General features: G+C 48.9%; 2 protein-coding genes across 3 annotated transcripts in view; both read right to left on the reverse strand.

Moving 5' to 3' along the window:
• The window catches only part of GCN1 (GCN1 activator of EIF2AK4), a 67,821-nt gene extending 53,550 nt beyond the window's left edge, over nucleotides 1-14,271 (reverse strand). For both annotated transcript variants that reach the window (XR_004032068.1, XM_030821493.1), the window contains exons 1-5: nucleotides 14,237-14,271; nucleotides 9,810-9,912; nucleotides 3,150-3,213; nucleotides 2,439-2,570; nucleotides 1,897-2,005 (exon numbers count right to left, since the gene is read on the reverse strand). Coding sequence is in view for 1 of the 2 variants with exons in the window: in XM_030821493.1 (XP_030677353.1) it covers nucleotides 1,897-2,005; nucleotides 2,439-2,570; nucleotides 3,150-3,213; nucleotides 9,810-9,912; nucleotides 14,237-14,254 (426 nt within the window). In the remaining variant the exon portion in view is untranslated. The remainder of the gene's footprint in view (nucleotides 1-1,896; nucleotides 2,006-2,438; nucleotides 2,571-3,149; nucleotides 3,214-9,809; nucleotides 9,913-14,236) is intronic.
• Nucleotides 14,272-16,236: 1,965 nt separating this feature from the next.
• On the reverse strand, nucleotides 16,237-21,419 carry RPLP0 (ribosomal protein lateral stalk subunit P0). The gene is made up of 8 exons (XM_003279962.2): nucleotides 21,291-21,419; nucleotides 20,938-21,039; nucleotides 19,181-19,356; nucleotides 18,989-19,076; nucleotides 18,724-18,870; nucleotides 18,424-18,609; nucleotides 16,854-16,994; nucleotides 16,237-16,469 (listed from the first exon to the last, which is right to left on the reverse strand). Exons 2-8 carry the CDS (start codon nucleotides 20,989-20,991, stop codon nucleotides 16,308-16,310), a joined length of 954 nt encoding a protein of 317 aa, XP_003280010.1. The 5' UTR covers nucleotides 20,992-21,039; nucleotides 21,291-21,419; the 3' UTR covers nucleotides 16,237-16,307.
• Nucleotides 21,420-21,463: the final 44 nt, after the last annotated feature.

Below are 21,463 nucleotides of genomic sequence, written 5' to 3' on the forward strand. Positions count from 1 at the left end.
AAAATACAAAAAAAATCAGCTGGGCATGGTGGCAGGCGCCAGTAGTCCCAGCTACTCGGGAGGCTTAGGCAGGAGAATGGCATGAACCCGGGAGGCGGAGCTTGCACTGAGCTGAGATTGCACCTCACTGCACTCCAGCCTGGGCTACAGAGCGAGACTCCGTCTCAAAAAAAAAAAAAAAGAAAGAAAGCAAGCAGATACGCTTATGGAAAGCAATACTGATAAATTCCATTTGCATGTATACAAAATGGCATATGTACAAGGTTATTCTCTGCAGCACTGTTAGTAACAATAAAAAACTGTAAACAGCGGAGGACTCCCTATATATAGTGTGATACAGAAAGGATTACTGGCTGGGCGTGGTGACTCACGCCTATAAACCTAGCACTTCGGAAGACCGAAGCAGGTGGTTCCCTTGAGCCCAGGAGTTCGAGACCAACCTAGGCAACGAAAGAAAACCGCATCTCTAAAAAAATACAAAAATTAGCCAGGCATACACCAGCATGCCTGTAGTCCCAGCTACTCAGGAGGCTGCAACAGAAAGATCGCTTGAGCCCAGGTCAAGGCTGCAGTGAGCTGAGATCATGCCACTGTGCTCCAGCCTGGGTGACAGAGCAAGATCTTTGTCTCAAAAAAAAAGAAGTCTGCAGAATCATGGTGTGTAAAAAAAAAATTTTTAAATATATTTTTTTAAAAGTAGGCTGGGCACGACCAGGCGCGGTGGCTCACGCCTGTAATCCCAGCACTTTGGGAGGCCGAGGCGGGCAGATCACCTGAGGTCGGGAGTTCGAGACTAGCCTGACCAACATGGAGAAACCCCATCTCTACTAAAAATACAAAACTAGCTGGGCATGGTGGCACATGCCTGTAATCCCAGCCACTTGGGAGGCTGAGGCAGGAGAATAGCTTGAATCCGGGAGGTGGAGGTTGTGGTGAGCTGAGATCACGCCATTGCACTCCAGCCTACACAACAAGAGTAAAACTCCGTCTCAAAAAAAAAAAAAAAAAAGTAGGCTGGGCACAATGGCTTATACCTGTAATCCCTACATGTTGGGAGGTTGAGACAGACGGATCACCTGAGGTCAGGAGTTTGAGACTAGCCTGGCCAACATGGTGAAACCCCATCTCTACTAAAAATACAAAAATTAGCCAGGTGTGGTGGCATGCACATATAGTCCCAGTTATACTCAGGAAGCTGAGGGTTCAGAATTGCTTGAGCCTGGCAGGCAGAGGTTGCAGTGAGCCAGCACCACACCACTGCACTCCAGCCTGGGCAACAGAGCAAGACTCCATCTCAAAAAAAAAAAAACAACTCCTCATGACCTACACTAAGCCTACCCAGGCACATGTCTGCTCTGCTCACCTCCCAACCTGGTGAGCAAATGTGGAAAGAAAAAGAAGAGAATGTGGAAGGAGCAGGTAGAGAATGGAAAGAGGGAATTTAAGAACCAAAACCAAGACAAGAAATCCATTCCATTCACCAGTTCAACACTGAAATCAAACACAGAGAATGGAATGATTAGCCAGAAAAAAACCAAGAGGATTTACACTATGATATTTTCTAGTCTACTTGCTTTTTGGCTGTCTTCCCAACTCTGGCCTGTCACGGCTTCCACACATGCCATGAAATCAGGGGCCTCATTTCTGTTGTCCATCACTGCATTTCTAGTGCCTAGCACCATGCCCGACAGAGAAGCTCCAAAATGTCTAATACACTGAGGAATGTGATTACGCCGCACTCATAGCCATTCATCAAAGCCACATACCTCAGGACAACTCAGAGTGTCTGGTCACCCAGCACCCAGAAAAGCACTTGGCACCAAGAAGGTGCTGAAACATGCTCTAACTCCTGGCAGAAAGCTGACCCTTGCTACTTCAGAGACACAGGGAACCTACCAGTTTGTTCCAGATGTCTCCTTGTCGCTTGGCTCTCGATGGAAAGACAATGCGCACCAGGAGGCAGGTCCAGGTCAAGGCCAGCAAGGCGGCAGAGCCACTGCTCTTACTGCAGAGCAGAGTTGGGGGTGAGTTCAGAGCAGCAGCCTCCACCTTGAGGACAAACCCTGTCCCTAAGGTCCCGCCTGGTAATGCAGGCCCCTCCCTTGACCTCATGGAACAGAACCTGAAACCAGTTCCCCACAAACCATCTGTGGCAATTCAGGACAAGAAGTCCAGGCTTCAGTGCCCAAACTCCCATCTCTTGGCACTGACAACTATAAAAACAAACAGACGGCTTCCACCATTAGGGGCCTGGTGGGCAACTGTTCCCCTCAAAATGGACTTGCTTCCACTGTTTCCCAACCCTGCTCCTCGGGAAAGTGGTTTTCTCCACTAAGTTTGCTATCCTGGCTCCTCTCTCTGGTGCACAGTCAACTGCATCAGCTTCTCCTGAGCAGGACTGTACCAATTCTCAGGGGGCCACAACTTTTACCTCTTACCTGGGAACACCTGCTTTGGAGCCTATACCGGAAGACTGCAGAGACTGTAGAAGGTTCTTAGCAGTGGCTTCTGGCTGGGCCTCAGCCAACTGCTGGATGGCTGCCTGCAAGGCCCTGCGGGAGGCTGCATCTCTAGGGGGAGAGGCAAAGGGAAAGGTGAACATGCAGATCTCAGGCAGAGGCAGGGGCAAGGCTGCTCAGGCCATACACTGGTCTTTCTCAGGAGAAACTGATCACACCATATTCCAGTGGATCACAGAGGAGGGATTAGGAAATAACTAGATAAACTCACCTCCTCCTAGAGTTCTAAAAGTATCTCCTAAGGGCAAATAAGCCATTGAGTGTGTAAGGGCAGCACCTACATTTATGGAGCAGTTATAAGGGTCTCAAAGTAGGCCAGACGATTTAACACACATGACTAATGGCAGCATAAACACACTGACCACTATGGCACAGCAGGCAACTGTTCCAGGCACCTCACGCTTACTAACAACCACCCATGAGATAGAGAATGGCATCATCCCCATTCTGCAGACAAGGAAACTGAGGCACAGAGAGGTTAAGTAACTTGCCCAGGATCTAACAGCTAGGATGTGACACAGCCCAGATTTGGCACCAGGCAGTCTGGCTCTAACCTGGGCTCTAACCACTACCCTAAATCCCCTCTCTGTACAAAGTGCTCCAGATATGGGGCCTTTGGCTGGGACTCACCTATATCGATGCAGAGTCAAGCAGAACAATTTGCAGAGCCCCTTCACTGCTCCCTCTGGCAGATCTGAAACCAAAGATTACACAGACCACAGTCAATAAAAATGACTTGGTAAGCCGCTGGAGTCAGGTATTCTGCCAGACATGATCTCAGCCCACTGGACACTCCCCATATATTTAAGACTTTCCTCCCCAAGAGGAAAAAGCAACAACAAAACGGGACTCTAGGAAAACGCCTGGTACAGAAAAGTTTTGGGTAGACATTTGCTAAATGAACGAAACTAAGAAAATACAAGTGGCCTCGAAACCTCACATGCCATCAAGAGGAGGTTCAGGAGTGCTGAAATGATTCTACTTCTCGATCTGGGTGCTGGTTATACTGGTGTTTACCATGTGATGATTCAGTGAGCTGTTCCATTAGGAGGCATACCTTTCTTCACATACATTCTAATAAACAGTTTAAAAAACCGTACAACGTTGAAGTACTATGAGGGACCAGAAAAGGTAAGAACACCTATAACTGGAGTGTCTCTGAAAGTCTGAAGGACACATAAGCTTGGCCTGACAGATTAGTAGGCTCTGGAAAAGTGGAAAGAGAGGGAGATACATGTGGACTGCAGGGTTAAGAAGGCATAATACCTATTCAGAACACATGAGGAAGAAAAGAGGAGGACTAATAACACCCTAGCTCTTGGTGCTTACAACACACCAGACCCTGCTCTAGATCATTCATACACAGTAACTCACTTAATCCATATAAAGTGCACACTGTTATTAAGGCCCCCCCCTTTTATTTTTCAGACGGAGTCTCACTCTATCGCCCCGGATGGAGTGCAGTAGTGCGATCTCTGCTTACTGCAACCTCTGCCTCCCAGGTTCAAGTGATTCTCCTGCCTCAGCCACCCGAGTAGCTGGGACTAAAGGTGTGCGCCACCACGTCCAGTTAATTTTTGTATTTTTAGTAGAGACGGGGTTTCACCATGTTGGCCATGCTGGTCTCAAACTCGTGACCTTGTGATCCACCTGCCTCAGCCTCCCAAAGTGCTAGGATTACAGGCGTGAGCCACCGCACCCGGATTACGCCCATTTTTAAATGAAGAAACCAAGTAATAGGAAACAAAGCCAGCCAGTCAGAGTGAAACAGATACACCCTAACTCTGGAGTGAAACAGATACACTCTAACTCTGGGCAGAAAGAGTTCAACTCTTGGTTGAACAAGAGTGCTGAATATGGCTGGGCGCAGTGACTCACGCCTGTAATCCCAGCACTTTGGGAGGCCAAGGTGGGAGGATAACTTGAGGTCAGGAGTTCGACACCAGCCTGGCCAACACGGCGAAACCCCGTCTCTCCTAAAAATACAAAAATTACCTGGGCATGGTGGCACGTGTCTGTAATCCCAGTTACTCAGGAGGCTGAGGTGGGAGGATCACCTAAGCCTGGGAGATTGAGGCTGCAAGGAGAATCGCTTGAACCCAGAAAGTGGAGGTTGCAGTGAGCAGAGATTGCGCCACTGCACTCCAGCCCAGGAGACGGAGCGAGACTCCATCTCAAAAAAAAAAGAGTGCTCAATAATGTTGGAAAGCCAACCTGTGACAAGTGCTGCATGACACAGTGAAGCATGCAAACAAAAGAAAGGAGCTTCTGAGGAGGAGGAAATTTAACCTGCAGTGTAAGACAGACTTATACTGGGTGCAGGAAGAACCTGAGAGCAGGAGGCCCATACCATTCCTCACACTTCAGGCACCTGAATGATGGAGGAGAAATGAATAAGGTACAGGGACGCAGTTTCCCCAGGACCCTGACCACTGCATTGGTCCATGGGATTTGGGGCTATTTCAGTAACCGGGGAAAAGAATAACTGGAGCCAGAAACAGGTTGTGGCTAAGACAATAACAATAACAGCTAACATACACTGTGAGCTTACCATAGCCAGACAATGCGTTACATTTACTCCAACCTATCAGGGAAGTACTACTGCTATCTCCATGTTCAAAGCAAAGAAACAGGCTCAGCGAGGTGAAGTAACTTGAAGCAGGTCACACGGCCTTCAAGTGGCACAGCCCATCTGAGCCCTTCATCACTGACTGCTGCACTAGAGGCCTGTGACTGGAAAGATCGGTATCACATGGCTGCCTTTTCTAACTAGAGGGCTCTGCTGGGAAAGTGACCAGAAAAACCTTTGAGGATGCCATAAAACTCATACACTGAAGCATTAACACACAAGAGAATCTCTGAGACGCTCATAAATAGCAAGTTTACAAGCTTGGGTATCTTACTAGACATAAGTAGGTCAGAAGCAGCAAATGAGAAGTTGGGTGAAGTGGTAGAAATAGGAAGTAAAAGTGGACAGAAAGGGAGACCCAATCTATATGGCCATGATTTTCTTTTTTTTTTTTGAGGCAGAGTTTCGTTCTTGTCGCCCAGGCTGGAGTGCAAAGGCGCAATCTCAGCTCACTGCAACCTCCGCCTCCCAGATTCAAGAGATTCTTCTGCCTCAGCCTCCCAAAGTAGCTGGGATTACAGATGCCCACCACCACGCCCAGTTAATTTTTTTGTATTTTTAGTTGAGACGGGGTTTCACCATGTTGGCCAGGCTGGTCTTGAACTCCTGACCTCAGGTGATCCATCCTCCTCGGCCTTCTAAAGTGCTGGGATTACAGGTGTGAGCCACCGAGCCCAACCATGGAAATGGTTTTCAAACTTTAGTAAACATAGGAATCACCTAAAGGACTTGTCAAAACACAAATGCTGGGTTCTGTGCCCAACCTTTTTTTTTTTTTTTTTTTTTGGACACAGGGTCTCACTCTGTCACCCAGGCTGGAAGCAGTAGCACAATCATGGACCACTGCAGCCTCAACTTCCCGGGCTCAAGCAATCCTCCCACCTCTCAACCTCCCAAGTAGCTGGGGCTACAGCACCTCCAGGATTTCTGATTTGAGTTGCTCCAACGGAGCTGAGAATTTTTATCTCTAACAAGTTCCAAGATGATGCTGATGCTGCCTGTCCAGGGACCACACTTTGAGAGCCAAAGCTATACAGTAAAAACAAACATACCAAAAGAAATGAAAAAAAAAAAAAAAAACAAAAAAACTAGAATTTATTGAGTGAAGGCAAAATGGTCTTACTCTAGTAAGTCATAGAGCTATCCCTTGGTTATGGTGCAGATCAGGATAATCAGGTATGCTCAGCATTTCCCAAAATGTGTTCCCCAGACCCTGAACAGATTTTCAGCAAAAAAGAGGTTCACAGAAAACACTGAATCCAAGGAAGCTTAATAAAGTGAAAACACCTTGTTGCGAATATTCCAAGAGGACATCAAAAACATGACCTCTAGGCTGGGTGTGGTGGCTGATGCCTGTAATCCCAGCACTTTGGGAGGCCGAGGTGGGTGGATAACCCGAAATCAAGAGTTCAAAACCAGACTGGCCAACATGGTGAAACCCCATCTCTACTAAAAATACAAATATTAGCTGGGCGTGGTGGCAGGTGCCTGTAATCCCAGCTACTTGGGAGGCTGAGGCAGGAGAATCATTTGAACCCAGGAGGCGGAGATTGCAGTGAGCCGAGGTCGCACCACAGCACTCCAGCCTGGGTGACGGAGGGAGACTCTGTCTCACAAAAAAAAAAAAAAAAAAAAAAAACCTCTCCCAACTTATTTGATCTTGGAATCCTTTATTGGCCAATCACCTACTACCATGTTGCTGACTTCCATGGAACACAGATTGGGAAAAATGATATCCCAAGTCATAAAAAAAATGTTTTTGGCCAGGCGCGCTGGCTCACACCTGTAATCCCAGCACTTTGGGAGGCTGGGGTGGACGGATCACAAGGTCAGGAGATCAAGACCATCCGGGCTAACACGGTGAAACCCTGTCTCTACTAAAAATACAAAAAATTAGCCAGGGGTGGTGGCAGACACCTGTAGTCCCAGCTACTCCGCAGGCTGACGCAGAACAATGGCATGAACCCAGGAGGCGGAGCTTGCAGTGAGCTGAGATCACGCCACTGCACTCCAGCCTGGGCAACAAAGCGAGACTCCGTCTCAAAAAAACAACAACAAAAAAAGTTTTTGTACTCTGTATACTACTTGAGAAAGGTTTTAGCTATCTTTTTAAAATATTTCCAATCAAAATGGTTAAAAGTGTAAATAGCTTTCACACCTGAATGGATAAACTCTCCACTAACCCAAAAGTTTTAACTGTTTCAATTCACACTATAGCAAGGAAATAAAGTAAAGGCAGAAGTTGTGCAGGAGGGGGGAAAAAGGCCATGGTTCCTTTTTTATTTGAGACAGAGTCCTGCTCTGTCACCCAGGCTGGAGTGCATTAGCACGATCTCAGCTCACTGCAACCTCCACTGCCTCCCAGGTTGAAGCGATTCTCCTGCCTCAGCCTCCTGAGTAGCTAGGATAACAGGCGCGCGTCACCACGCCCAGCTAATTTTTGTGTTTTCAGTAGAGACAGGGTTTCACCATGTTGGTCAGGCTGGTCTCGCACTCCTGACCTCGTGATCCACCCGCCTCGGCCTCCCAAAGTGTTGGGATTACAGGCGTGAGCCACCGCACCTGGGCTCTTTTTTTTGAGACGGAGTCTCGCTCTGTTGCCCAGGCTGGAGTGCAGTGGCACAATCTCGGCTCACTGCAACCTCCACCTCCCAGGTTCAAGCAATTCTCCTGCCTCAGCCTCCTGAGTAGCTGGGATTACAGGCGCACACCACCACGCCTGGCTAATTTTTGTGCTTTTTTTTTTTTAGTAGAGACGGGGTTTCACCATGTTGGCCAGGATGGTCTTGAACTCCTGACCTTGTGATCTGCTGGCCTCAGCCTCCCAAAGTGCTGGGATTACAGGCGTGAGCCACCGCGTCTGGCCAAGGCCATGGTTCTAAAGAAAGACAATTTCGGCTGGGCCCAGTGGCTCGTGCCTATAACCCCGGCATTTTGAGAGGCCGAGGCAGGCGGATCACTTGAGGTCAGGAGTTCAGGACCACCCTGGCCAACATGGTGAAACCCCATCTCTACTAAAAACACGAAAATTAGCTGGGTGTGGTGGCGCACACCTGTAATTCCCGGCTACTGGGGAGGCTGAGGCATGAGAATCACCTGAACCAGTGAGGCAGAGGTTGTAGTGAGCCGGGAGCATGCCACTGCACTCCAGCCTGGGCGATGTCGTGAGACTCTGTCTGAAAAAGAAGAAAAACAAAAAACAAAAAACACAATTTATTTCCGATATGGAACACTGTCACTTGAGGCCAGCCTGGCCAACATGGTGAAACCCTATCTCTACTAAAAATACAAAAATTAGCCAGGCATGGTGTGGGCACCTGTAATCCCAGCTACTTGGGAGGCTGAGGGCAGGAAAATCGCTTCAACCCAGGAGGTGGAGGTTGCAGTGAGCTGAGATCGTGCCATTGCACTTCAGCCAGGGCATCAGTGACAGACTCTGTCTCAAAAAAAAAAAAAAGCTTCCCTCCCTCCCTCCCTCCCTTTCTTTCTTTCTTCAGACGGTCTCCCTCTGTTGCCCAGGCTGGAGTGCAGCAGCATAATCTCAGCTCACTGCAACCTCCCTGCCTCGGGCTCCCGATTCTCCTGCCTCGGCCTGCCGAATACCTGGGATTGCAGGTGCATAGCACCACGCCTGGCTGGTTTTTATATTTTTGGTGGAGACGGGGTTTCGCCGTGTTGGCCAGGCTGGTCTCCAACTCCTGACCTCGAGTGATCTGCCCGCCTTGGCCTCCCGAAGTGCTGGGATTACAGACGGAGTCTCGCTCACTCAATGTTGCCCAGGCTGGAGTGCAGTGGCGTGATCTCAGCTCACTACAACCTCCACCTCCCAGCCGCCTGCCTTGGCCTCCCAAAGTGCTAAGATTACAGCCTCTGCCCGGCCGCCACCCCGTCTAGGAAGTGAGGAGAGTCTCTGCCTGGCGCCCATCGTCTGGGATGTGAGGAACACCTCTGCCCGGCCGCCCCGTCTGGGAAGTGAGGAGCGCCTCTGCCCAGCTGCCACCCCGTCTGGGAAGTGAGGAGCGCCTCTGCCCAGCCACCCCGTCTGGGATGTGAGGAGCGCCTCTGCCCGGCCGCTCTGTCTGGGATGTGAGGAGCACCTCTGCCCGGCCGCCCCGTCTGGGATGTGAGGAGCGCCTCTGCCCAGCCACCCCATCTGGGAAGTGAGGAGCGCCTCTGCCCGGCTGTCACCCCGTCTGGGAAATGAGGAGCGCCTCTGCCTGGCTGCAACCCCGTTTGGGAAGTGAGGAGTGCCTCTGCCTGGCCGCTGTGCAACCTTCCAAGTGTGAAGTGACAGCCTTCGTTGTAGAATGAATGAAGACACTGGCACTGATTATATAACACCTTGGCAGCTATCTCAAGTCATTGATGGTGAAGGTATTGGAATTATAGAAGAAAGCAAACACATAAATTTGACTAAAGGCGATTTTGTGACTTCTTTCTATCGGCCCTGGCAAACCAAAGTTATTCTGGATAGAAATAGCCTTGAAAAGGTGATATATATATGAACGTATCTGATTTTTTTTTCCCGTATAATTCTTAATTTGTGCATTTGATATTCAGTTGTGTTTGTAATCACGGAAAAATAAAAGCATATATAAAAAAAGAAAAAAAAAAGAAAAACAATGAATATTCTCCAGGGTATGTGTATGAAAAATAAATACCTTTTCCAGCAACACACTTCCCAAGTTCACTGAGGATTTCTCTCCGTTCCTTTACACTGGCTGTTGTCACCTTCCCTGCAAAACGCTTTAGTGTCTCGGAAACCTGTGAAGGCCAAGCAACACAGAAAAATTTACTAGTCAGACTATAAAACAATGAGTGTGTGTGTTGAGGGGTGGGTGTAGAATTTGGGGATCTCTCTAACCTGGGGTTTCTCAGCCTCCCCACTCGTGACATTTTGGGCCAGGTAATTCTGGTTGTGGGGGCCGTGTTTTTAGCAGCATTCCAGGTCTCTACCCACTCGATGTCAGTAGCAGCCCACCTCCCCCACCCGCCCCAGTTGTGATATTGTCAAATGTCTCCTGGGAGGCAAAATCACTCCCACCTGAGATGTACTGCTTTAATTCAACTAGTCAACAAGTCAATATACCTTATTTAAACTTGGGCAATAAGAGGAAAGGCAAAGACCTCTGAAAAGAAAATATCCCTTCAGAACTACCCAAAATCTAGTAAGGGCCTAGTACGTGCCAAGTATGCTCCCTTTACATTATCTCACTTTAACCTCCCCTTAAGGGGAATGTCAGCATCCTGGCAACTCACTGGCAGAGGATAAGCACACTGGCTAAAAGGAGAAAGGTCAGGAGACTGGATCCCAGCTCTGCCTTTTACTAGCTGTGGAAACTTAGTCAAATAATGTCACTCCCCCAATCTTCAATTTTTTCACCTATAAGATGTGGACAATAGCAGCTACCTCATCTGACTGTTATGGAGTTTAAATGAGATTGTGTATAAGGGGCATCTACTCTCATCCCAAGCAAAAAGTTGGCTACTACTACCAATAAGCCTGCAAGGGAAGCATCAGTATCCCCATTTTAAAGGCGATGAAGAAACCATCTCCAAGAGAGGAAGTCACTGCTCAGAGTGGAGTCGAGAGCCACAGCACCTGCGTTTTTGAAACTAACCTTGAAACCAAACAGGTCGATAAACTGATGCTAACAAATCTTTAGCTTTCAACAGCCATCGAGTTACCACAGCTGCAGTCCCCTGCATAGGGACGTAAGCATAAGACCCAGTGAGGGGGGGGGGGGGGGGCAGTTTGCAAACGTCCCTGAAAGTCTGCTCTTGAGCAATATTCTACAAGCTACCAAGTGGACAGGTTGTGGATTCATAAGCCGTAGAGCAGGGCATGATAAGGCTCATGTAACTTAACACAGTGGGGTCATCATCTTTTTCTTTTGAGGGTATTTCACAGGCAGGCCTTATCAGTAGTTTAAGAGTCAAGCGTACACACAGAAATAAAATAATGCTGAGTTGTTCGTGCTTAAATCCCTGCCATAATTCTATTGGCAATGAATAAAAGAAACTGATGTCCAAAACTGTCTTCTACATAAATGATGTAGTTTTAACTTTAAAATGTCTTTTGTTTTTAGTCATAGATGCACACAGAGTCAAAACCAAAGAGTTCTAAGAAGTCTGCCATAAAAACCAGCCCCTTGCCCTCACTCTCCATGGGCAACCCTTAGGTTGATCTGGTGTATATTTGGGTAGTTACCTCCACATATCTAAGTATCTCTAAATACGGAGGTAACCTGCATGTGCTTCTTGATTTTTCAGTTTTGCTACCTTTCCACCACAGCTCCCTTTCCAGCTCTGACCCCATCGCACACCCTCCCCATTTCCCCAGTGGAAGTCCCCAGTTTCATAATACAGGCTAGGTCAATAGTCAGTGATTACATTATATGTAAAGGGCATTCAACACCCATTTAATAAACTCTGATTCTTCCCAGCTTTTTTAAGCCCCTGGTGTTAATAATTACCCTTTCCTACCTCACTTCAGTTTGACTTGTTTTATCTGTTCTTATAAATAATTAAACCCCAAATTTTTTGCCATTTGTCTAAATCTCAGTACATTTAGGGAGATCATTCCACCTTTCTAAGGAAATCTCTCCCAGAGTTTTCTGACCTGCCCCAATTAGGCATGTGATCCTCTACAGCTGGGGCACAAGTTTATTACCCTGAACATGTACTTTCTTGTGTTTGTGTGAAGCACATCCTCCATTTTGTAAACTCCTTGCAAGTATGAAAATGTTCTGGCCAAATACAGAATTCTAGGTTGAAATCATTTTCCTTTAGAATACTGAAGACAAGGCTGGGCGCGGTGGCTCACGCCTGTAATCCCAGCACTTTGGGAGGCCAAGGCGGGCAGATCACAAGGTCAGGAGATCCAGACCATCCTGGCCAACATGGTGAAACCCCGTCTCTACTAAAAATACAAAAAAAAATTAGCTGGGCGTGGTGGCGGGTGCCTGTAATCCCAGCTACTCAGTAGGCTGAGGCAGAAGAATCGCTTGAACCCAGGAGGCAGAGGTTGTAGTGAGCCCAGATTGTGCCACTGCACTCTAGCCTGGGCAACAGAGCGAGACTCTGTCTCGAACAAAAAAAAAAAAAAAAAAAAAAAAGAATACTGAAGACAAGGCCGGGCACAGTGGTTCATGCCTGTAATCACAGCATTTTGGGAGGCCGAGGCAGGCAGATTGCTTGAGGTCAGAAGTTCGAGACCAGCCCACCCAACATGGTGAAACCCTGTCTCTACAAAAACTACAAAAATTAGCCAGGCATGGTGGCGCATGTCTGTAATCCCAGCTACTCGGGAAGCTGAGGCAGGAGAATTGCTTGAACCTGGGAGGCAGAGGTTGCAGTGAGTTCATATTGCACCATTGCACTCCAGCCTGGGCAACAAGAGAGAAACTCTGTCTCAAAAAATAAAATAAAATAATAAAAAATAATTTCAGGCTGGGCGCGGTGGCTCATGCCTGTAATCCCAGCACTTTGGGAGGCCAAGGCAGGAGGATCACCTGAGGTCAGGAGTTCAAGACCAGCCTGGCCAACATGGAGAAACTCCATCTCTGCTAAAAATACAAAAATTATAAAATACAAAAATATTCTCCTGCACCACCCAATACAGTAGCCACTGGCTACATGTGGCTAACTGTGCACTGAAATGTGGCTGGTACAAGTGAAGAACTAAATTTTTTTTTTTTTTTTTTGAGACAGAGTCCCGCTCTTGTTGCTCAGGCTGGAGCGCAGTGGCGCAATCTCGGCTCACTGCAACCTCTGCCTCCCAGGTTCAAGCGATTCTCATGCCTCAGCCTCCTGAGTAGCTGGAATTACAGACATGCCGCCATACCCGGTTAATTTTCTGCAATTTTAGTAGAGATGGCGTTTTGCCACGTTGGTCAGGCTAGTCTCAAACTCCTGACCTCAAGTGATCCACCAGCCTTGGCCTCCCAAAGTGCTGGGATTACAGGGTGAGCTACCACGCCCAGCCAAACAATGAATTTTTTTATTTAATTTAATTTTAACAAACTTAAGTAGCCATGTGGCTGCCATACTGGACATTGCAGCTCTAGAGAAGATTTTTCCCTCAAGTGAGCATCAATGTTAAACATTCAGCATGTGTTCCCCTAACCCTCTCATACTAAGCTTTTCTTTCTAGGATTCAGTACAACGTAACTTGAACATCAGCCACCTGCACAGGAAAGTCTCAATAAATGTCTTTCTGAATGCTTAAGTGGTCATTTTCTGGGCCTACACATAAAAATCAATCCCATCACCCTGGAGACCCTAAATCAGCCCAGCTGTCCTTTAGACACCTGTTCTTCCCCTGCCTCATGACAAAGTCTTTTCACCTTAAAACATAACAACTGGGTGGAGGAAAAGGTTTTCCCAGGTCTTTCCTGAACTACAAGGTACCCACAGGTAACACTCAAGGATGACAAGACTCTTCCTGGACAGGACAGTTCTTTTCACTAACCTTGGATCTAATAACAACCAACATATATCAAGCCTTATTTTATCTCACTGAACCTTCACAACAACCTTTTAAGGTAAGTATTGTTTTAACCTCATTTTATAGATGAAAAGGCAGACTTGGCGGGGTTAAGTCATTTGTTTGGCATGTCACTGAAATCGACGAGCAGGAACTCAAGCCCAGATCTGTATGAATCCAAAGACTACACTCAAAGTCCCTGTTCATAGTAGGTGCTCAAAGAACATTTGCTGAATACAAAGTTTAAGGAAGACTTGGCGTTGGCCCGGGGCTCACAGCCGGAGGGCTTTGGAGAAAACAAGTAGAGGCTGGGTAAAGTGAACTTTTGCCACTCTGGGGTCGGGCAAAGGCCCCACCGAGCTCCAGCTGCCGAAGTCGAGGCGGGAGCCCCGGACTCCTCGAGCCCGCGGTCTGCCTGCGCCGCCCGGGCCGGGCCAAGCCCGCGGCCGTGAGAGTCCAGCCTGAGACGGCCCCGAGACTACGCCCTCCACAGCCACCACCCCCAGCGCCCCTAAGCCGAAGAGCGAGAGGGGCCCCTCCCGACGGCCACCGTCCGCACCCAGTCCCTCGCCGCGTTGGCGCCGCAGCCGCCCGCCTAACCTGCGTGTCCGCCGCCATCCTGCCGGGGCTGACTCCGGAACCGCTTCCGGAGCGCTTCCGGGTCACAGCGGGGCCCACGCGGCAGGGCGAGGCCGGGAGCCAGCTGGGGCAGGGCCCCGGGCTTGGCGCCCCCGGGCGGGACGGCGGCCGCTGCAGCCCGGGCAGCCGGATCACGGGCTTAAAGTTGGCCCGCGCCCGAGCCACAAGGCCTCCTCCCCGGGGCCCGCTCTTCAGCCCCGGGCGCCTCGTGGGAGACTAGTGCTTGTAACGTGGTGAGGCCGCGGTGTAACGCTATGAGCCCGCCTTGCAGCCCCTGACCCACTTCCAGCCCGCAGGGCCAGCCCTACGTGGGCCTTTCCTGAGTGATGACTAAGTTCTTTAGAAAAACAAGTGTTGCTTCCTAGATAGCAGGAACTAAAAACTAGGTAATAGAGTCGGTGAACTAGTCTTTTCTCAGTTTGTAGTTCCGTTGGCGGATGACTTGTACAGGGTTAGCAAACGTGGGTGGATACAGAGGTCAGGGAAGGTTCAGAACTGAAGGAGGCCCCTGCCCTGGGGAAATGCTGGATGCCCCAGGTTGGGAGTTTTGAAGGCCACAGGGCAAGAGGCTACGTGCAGAAGTGGCTGCAATTTAGGGAATAGGGTCTCCACAGCTTAGTTGTCGGCCCTGTTAGCAGTGGCTTTCAAACCTTTGACACAGACCTAGTTAAAATGAATATATCACGTTCCAGCAAACAGATCTCTAAGTGAAATACAGGAATCACAACAAAACACCTATTCTCAGCAGATGCTGCTTTCTCTTTAAATACTGGGGCCAAGCATGGTGGCTCACGCCTGTAATCCCAGCACTTTGGGAGGCTGAGGTGGGTAGATCAACCTGATGTCAGGATTTCCAGACCAGCCTGGTCAACATGACGAAATCTCGTCTCTACTAAAAATACCAGAAAAAAAAAAAAAAAAAAAGGCCGGGTGCGGTGGCTCACCCTTGTAATCCCAGCACTTTGGGAGGCCAGGGAAGGCAGATCACGAGGTCAGAAGCTCCAGACCAGCCTGGCTAACATAGTGAAACCCCGTCTCTACTAAAAATACAAAAATTAGCTGAGTGGTGGCACACGCCTGTAGTCCCAACTATTCGGGAGGCTGAGGTGGGAGAACCGCTTGAACCCGGGAGGCAGAGATTGCAGTGAGCTGAGACCATGCCATTGCACTCCAGTCTTGGTGACAGGGCAAGACTGTCTCAACAACAAAAAAAATTAGCCAGATGTGGTGGCAGCCACCTGTAATTCCAGCTACTTGGGAGGCTGAGGCAGGAGAATCGCCTGAACCCAGGAGGTGGAGGTTGCAGTGAGCCAAGACCAAGCCACTGCACCCCAGTCTCAAATATATAAATTGGTTACCATCTACTGACTTGGAGCACCACCCAGTTTGAAACTTTGCTCTAGGGAACCGGCCCCAGCATCCACCAGGTGCTGTGTCTCAGCTGACACTAAACCTACTCCAAGTATGCAGTGGCCATAGAAACAGTAATGCCAGTGTAATACAGTTACAACTGTGTCTAGAAAACTGTATAGATTTCTAGATCGGTAGCTTCATTTAGATGCCCAAACATCAACACCTAAATACAAAGCTCTGGTTTTACCATGGCTTTGGTTTCTAGCATATGGGCCTATAAACCTCAAAATTAAGGGCCAGGCACACGGTGGCTCAAGCCTGTAATCCTAGCACTTTGGGAGGCTGAGGCAGGATTCCTTGAGGCCAGGAATTTGAGACCAGCTTGTGCAACATCTCTACAAAAAAAAATTTAAAAATTAGTAGCTAAGTGTCATGGTGTGTGCCTGTAGTCCCAGCTACTTGGGAGGCTGAGATAGGAGGATCTCCCTTGATCTCAGGAGTTCAAGGGTGCAGTCAGTTACGATTACACCACCGCACTCCAGCCTGGGCAACAGCCAGACCCTGTGTCAAAAAGGAAAAAAAAATTACAAAATTAAGAGTCCAGAGACTTTTTAAAGAAGTAAGCCTTTATTTCCTTGTTTTGCAAATAAAGCTGGCTAAATTGGTTGCTTTTTGCTGATTAGTCAAAGAGACCAAATCCCATATCCTCGTCCGACTCCTCCGACTCTTCCTTGGCTTCAACCTTAGCTGGGGCTGCAGCAGCAGCAGGAGCAGCTGTGGTGGCAGCAGCCACAGGGGCAGCAGCCACAAAGGCAGATGGATCAGCCAAGAAGGCCTTGACCTGGAGGGAGGGAGAAGTGGTCAAAATGGTCATCCACACTCCTCTATTACCCACCACCCTCCTGCCTTGGTAGAGTTTAAGGACCAACAATATCAAAGTCCGTGTGAAGCCTTTCCTGTCAGAAGCAGCCCAAGCAGGACAGCTTGGGTATGGCCTAGTGAGGCGGGGTTCCTAAGGCCCAGCTCTTGCCCATTAACCCCCTTTGGGTCTCTCGTCATTTCTCAAGTGAGAAACGCCTTCCCTGACTCCCAACCTCTCAAATATCCTCTCACAAAATTATCTGCTATATAAAATACAACTATAAAAGCACTAAAGTAGAAGGCCACATCACCCTGCTCATTTGTCACAGTCAGACCCACCGTGGTCCTGGTGGGATCCTTTTACCTTTTCAGCAAGTGGGAAGGTGTAATCCGTCTCCACAGACAAGGCCAGGACTCGTTTGTACCCGTTGATGATAGAATGGGGCACTGATGCAACAGTTGGGTAGCCAATCTGCAGACAGACACTGGCAACATTGCGGACACCCTAGGGGAGGGAAGATTTCATTTTACGTGAGATTCCCTACAGGAAAGGAAGTCCAACTAAAGCTGAATAAAGAGAACCCTTGGCAGACAATAATTGCCAGGTTGGCAGCTCAGTCTCAAAAGAGGCCATTTCATCTCATACCAAATGCTCCTGGCAGAGCAATTCAGACCCAACAAATAAATTTTGCCCTTATTCCAAACCCAGGTGTTCTGTATACCATGACTGATGGCATTTACTTCCAAAGCCACTACCACAGTGAAAAGCATAAACGAGGCCGGGCGTGGTGGCTCAAGCCTGTAATCCTAGCACTTTGGGAGGCCAAGGTGGGTGGATCACGAAGTCAGGAGTTCGAGACCATCCTGGCCAACATAGTGAAACCCTGTCTCTACTAAAAACACACACACAAAAAAAATTAGCAGGGCATGGTGGCGGGCGCCTGTAGTCCCAGCTACTCGGGAGGCTGAGGCAGGAGAATGGCGTGAACCCGGGAGACGGAGCTTGCAGTGAGCCAAGATGGTGCCACTGCACTCCAGCCTGGGGGACAGAGCCAGACTCTGTCTCAAAAAACAAAACAAAACAAAACAAAAAAGAAAAGCATAAACGACTAAGATAGCCATTTAGTTCCATGAACGAAAAATGTTCAACTATTTCCAGATGTGAATTTTATTCACTAGTCAAACTTTCAACAAGTAAATGAAGCTACCTAAGAGTAACTAATTATATACATTAATTTCAAATTTTCGTTTGTCCAAGAAATGACATTTTCTATCCCTATTATTATTTAAAGAGCATTTTTTTTGTGAGACAGAGTCTCACTCTGTCACTCAGGCTGGAGTGCAGTGGCACCATGTCGGCTCACTGCAACCTCCGCCTCTTAAAAGGCATTTTGATGGCAAAATTTGACAGTCTCAATGCAGGCCCTAGAATAACAGCCCCTCCTACAGGCCCAGCACTGTACATCCATTAATTCATTAAATCCTTTGGCCAGGCGCGGTGGCTCATGCCTGTCATCCCAGCACTTTGGGAGGCCGAGGCGGGCGGATCACGAGGTCAGGAGATCGAGACCATGCTGGCTAACACGGTGAAACGCCATCTCTACTAAAAATACAAAAAATTAGCCGGGCGTAGTGGTGGGCGCCTGTAGTCCCAGCTACTCGGGAGGCTGAGGCAGAAGAGCTGGTGTGAACCCAGGAGGAGGAGGTGGAGCTTGCAGTGAGCTGGGAGATTGCGCCACTGCACTTCAGCCTGGGCAACAGAGCGAGACTCCGTCTCAAAAAAAATCCTTCAACAATCTTATGTTGTTATTGACATTTTACAGATGAGGTAGGTAGACAGATGAAAACACAGTCCTTGGTTACAGGGACTCAGTCTGAACCTTGTCATGCTCTCAACCATCAGTGTAAGAGGGGGCAAGGCTGAGAGCGTGTACCTCCAAGAAGCGAGAATGCAGAGTTTCCTCTGTGATGTCAAGCACTTCAGGGTTGTAGATGCTGCCATTGTCGAACACCTGCTGGATGACCAGCCCAAAGGAGAAGGGGGAGATGTTGAGCATGTTCAGCAGCGTGGCTTCGCTGGCTCCCACTTTGTCTCCAGTCTTGATCAGCTGCACATCACTCTGAAGAAGACAACAGTGGGGCAGTAAACACCTGTTGGACAACCAGCAGATCCATGGCCACTAAAAGCAGCTTCCCATTTGCCTGGCTAGCACAGGCAAACCAGGTCCACTCACCAGGATTTCAATGGTGCCCCTGGAGATTTTAGTGGTGATACCTAAAGCCTGGAAAAAGGAAGTCTTCTCGGGCCCGAGACCAGTGTTCTGGGCTGGCACAGTGACTTCACATGGGGCAATGGCACCAGCACGGGCAGCAGCTGGCACCTGACAAAGACAACAAAACAGTGAGAAAAACCTCTCCACTCATACAACCTGAGAATGGTCCATTTTGCTTTAAGGAGCAACTACAAAGTCTCTTTAGCCAATCCAATTGTCCCCTTACCTTATTGGCCAGCAACATGTCCCTGATCTCAGTGAGGTCCTCCTTGGTGAACACAAAGCCCACATTCCCCCGGATATGAGGCAGCAGTCTGCAAAGAGAAGTTTATAGGAGACAATCACTTTTCAGCACCATTCTCCAGGAAGAGGGAGACGGGCACTGGGAAGAAAGGACAAAACTGCCAGGGGAACTCACTTCTCCAGAGCTGGGTTGTTTTCCAGGTGCCCTCGGATGGCCTTGCGCATCATGGTGTTCTTGCCCATCAGCACCACGGCCTTCCCGCGAAGGGACATGCGGATCTGCTGCATCTGCTTGGAGCCCACATTGTCTGCTCCCACGATGAAACATTTCGGATAATCATCCAATAGTTGCTACAGAAAACAAGCCAGAGGAGCCAAGTTTAACAGGAAGAAAGAGGGAAAAAAATGCCAGGAGAAACTGAGCCCCACAATTTGTTTCCATCTCACTCCCTTTCTTCTAAGCTTTTGAAGTCAGAGGGAGATTGGGAGCTACGTTGTTAACACTGCCAAACTGGGTGATTGGCTAGCTGGGTATGAATGCTGAAAATTAGGTTTCTATATTCAATCAAGGAGTTTTTTCTTTTTTACTTAGTTTTTAATTTTTCCCAATTACGAGGCATGTTTCTGATTCACTGAAATGGTTAACAGGATAAAAAAGGAATGTTCCAAATAAGCTGGTCAAGAGGAGGGCTAGATTCACAGCATTAAAAGCACAACGTTAAGCAAATATAGCAACATTATTATTTGTAAAAACAATCTAGGCGTGTTTATCCGGATTGTTACACAATTCTTTTGGGTTTTGTGTCTGAAAACCTTCTAAGTGTGGGAAAATGTAATACAAGTTATGCTCTACAATGCTGCCTAATTGCTTAAGCGCAGTACAGTCAGCAATTCTGGGCAAGGGAGACCCACCTCAAAGGCCATCCAAAAGTCATTGGACACAAGTTTCTTGGCTGACAGGTCCTAAATATGCAACAACTTGCTTCCTTACAATGAGTCATTCCTGGCCTCAGACCTTCTCAAAAATGCAGTAAAGGTGTAATGTGCGGCCGGGCACGGTGGCTCACGCCTGTAATCCTAGCACTTAGGGAGGCCGAGGCAGGTGGATCATAAAGTCAAGAGCTCGAGACCATCCTGGCCAACAGGGTGAATCCTTGTCTCTACTGAAAATACAAAAATTAGCTGGGTGTGGTGGCGCGCCCCTGTAGTCCCAGCTACTCGGGAGGCTGAAGCAGGAGAATCGCTTGAACCTGGGAAGCGGGGGTTGCAGTGAGCCAAGATCAAGCCACTGCACTCCAGCCTGGACAACAAAGCGAGACTCCGTTAAAAAAAAAATAAGAGGCCGGGCGCGGTGGCTCAAGCCTGTAATCCCAGCACTTTGGGAGGCCGAGGCGGGCGGATCACGAGGTCAGGAGATCGAGACCATCCTGGCTAACACGGTGAAACCCCGTCTCTACTAAAAATACAAAAAAATTAGCCGGGCGTGTTGGCGGGCGCCTGTAGTCCCAGCTACTCGGAGAGGCTGAGGCAGGAGAATGGCGTGAACCCGGGAGGCTAAGCTTGCAGTGAGCGGAGATCGCGCCACTGCACTCCAGCCTGGGGCACAGAGCAAGACTCCGTCTCAAAAAAATAAAAATAAAAATAAAAAATAAAAAATAAAAATAAAATAAAAAAGTATAACGCGCGCTCTTCTGGAAGCCAGACAGACCTGCATATGAATGCTGTCATCTTAGGAGCCACTTAACTTGCCTGAGCCTGTTTATCTGCAACAGAAGGGACCTATCTCAGGAAATTGTTAACTAAACAGGATTTTCCCAAAAATGGCCTAATTCAGTAGGCGGTACTGAGTAGACCCTCAACACACAGCAGCTGACTGGTCCCTATTTGCGTTGGGGCAACATGAAGGGCAGAGGCGACCCACCCTGCACTTACGATGATCTTAAGGAAGTAGTTGGACTTCCAGGTCGCCCTGTCTTCCCTGGGCATCACGGCGGTGCGTCAGGGATTGCCACGCAGGGTTTAAAGACGATGTCACTGAGGAGAAATAGGGAGCTCAGGCCTGGTCACCCCGACACCCATCCCCCGGTCCCGGGCCTACGAGGAGCAGGGCACGCGCAAGCGCCCGCCGGCCCTGCCTAGGGCAGCCGCCGTCATCTCGGGGCGTGTAAGCCGCCACCGAGGCCCCAGGCGGAACAGGATAAGACTCCATGTTCCCAAAGGCCCCCAAAGACCCCTCCATGCTTCCCGCTGCCGGCCCCTGGCGCCCATCTGACTCGCGAACGAACCTTCCACGAGGACGCCTGGCGAGAGAAGGGCCTCGCGCCCGCGCGAGCATTTTATATGCGAAAAAAGTAGCCAATCAGAAACCGCGGTTAGCGCTCCTGTCTATTGGCTGGCGCCATCGCCCGTCCGACAAAGCTGAACGAACACAGGCAACCATTGGATAATATCGCTGCCA

This window comes from Nomascus leucogenys, chromosome 10, assembly GCF_006542625.1.
Source record: "Nomascus leucogenys isolate Asia chromosome 10, Asia_NLE_v1, whole genome shotgun sequence".
Lineage (NCBI taxonomy): Eukaryota > Metazoa > Chordata > Mammalia > Primates > Hylobatidae > Nomascus > Nomascus leucogenys.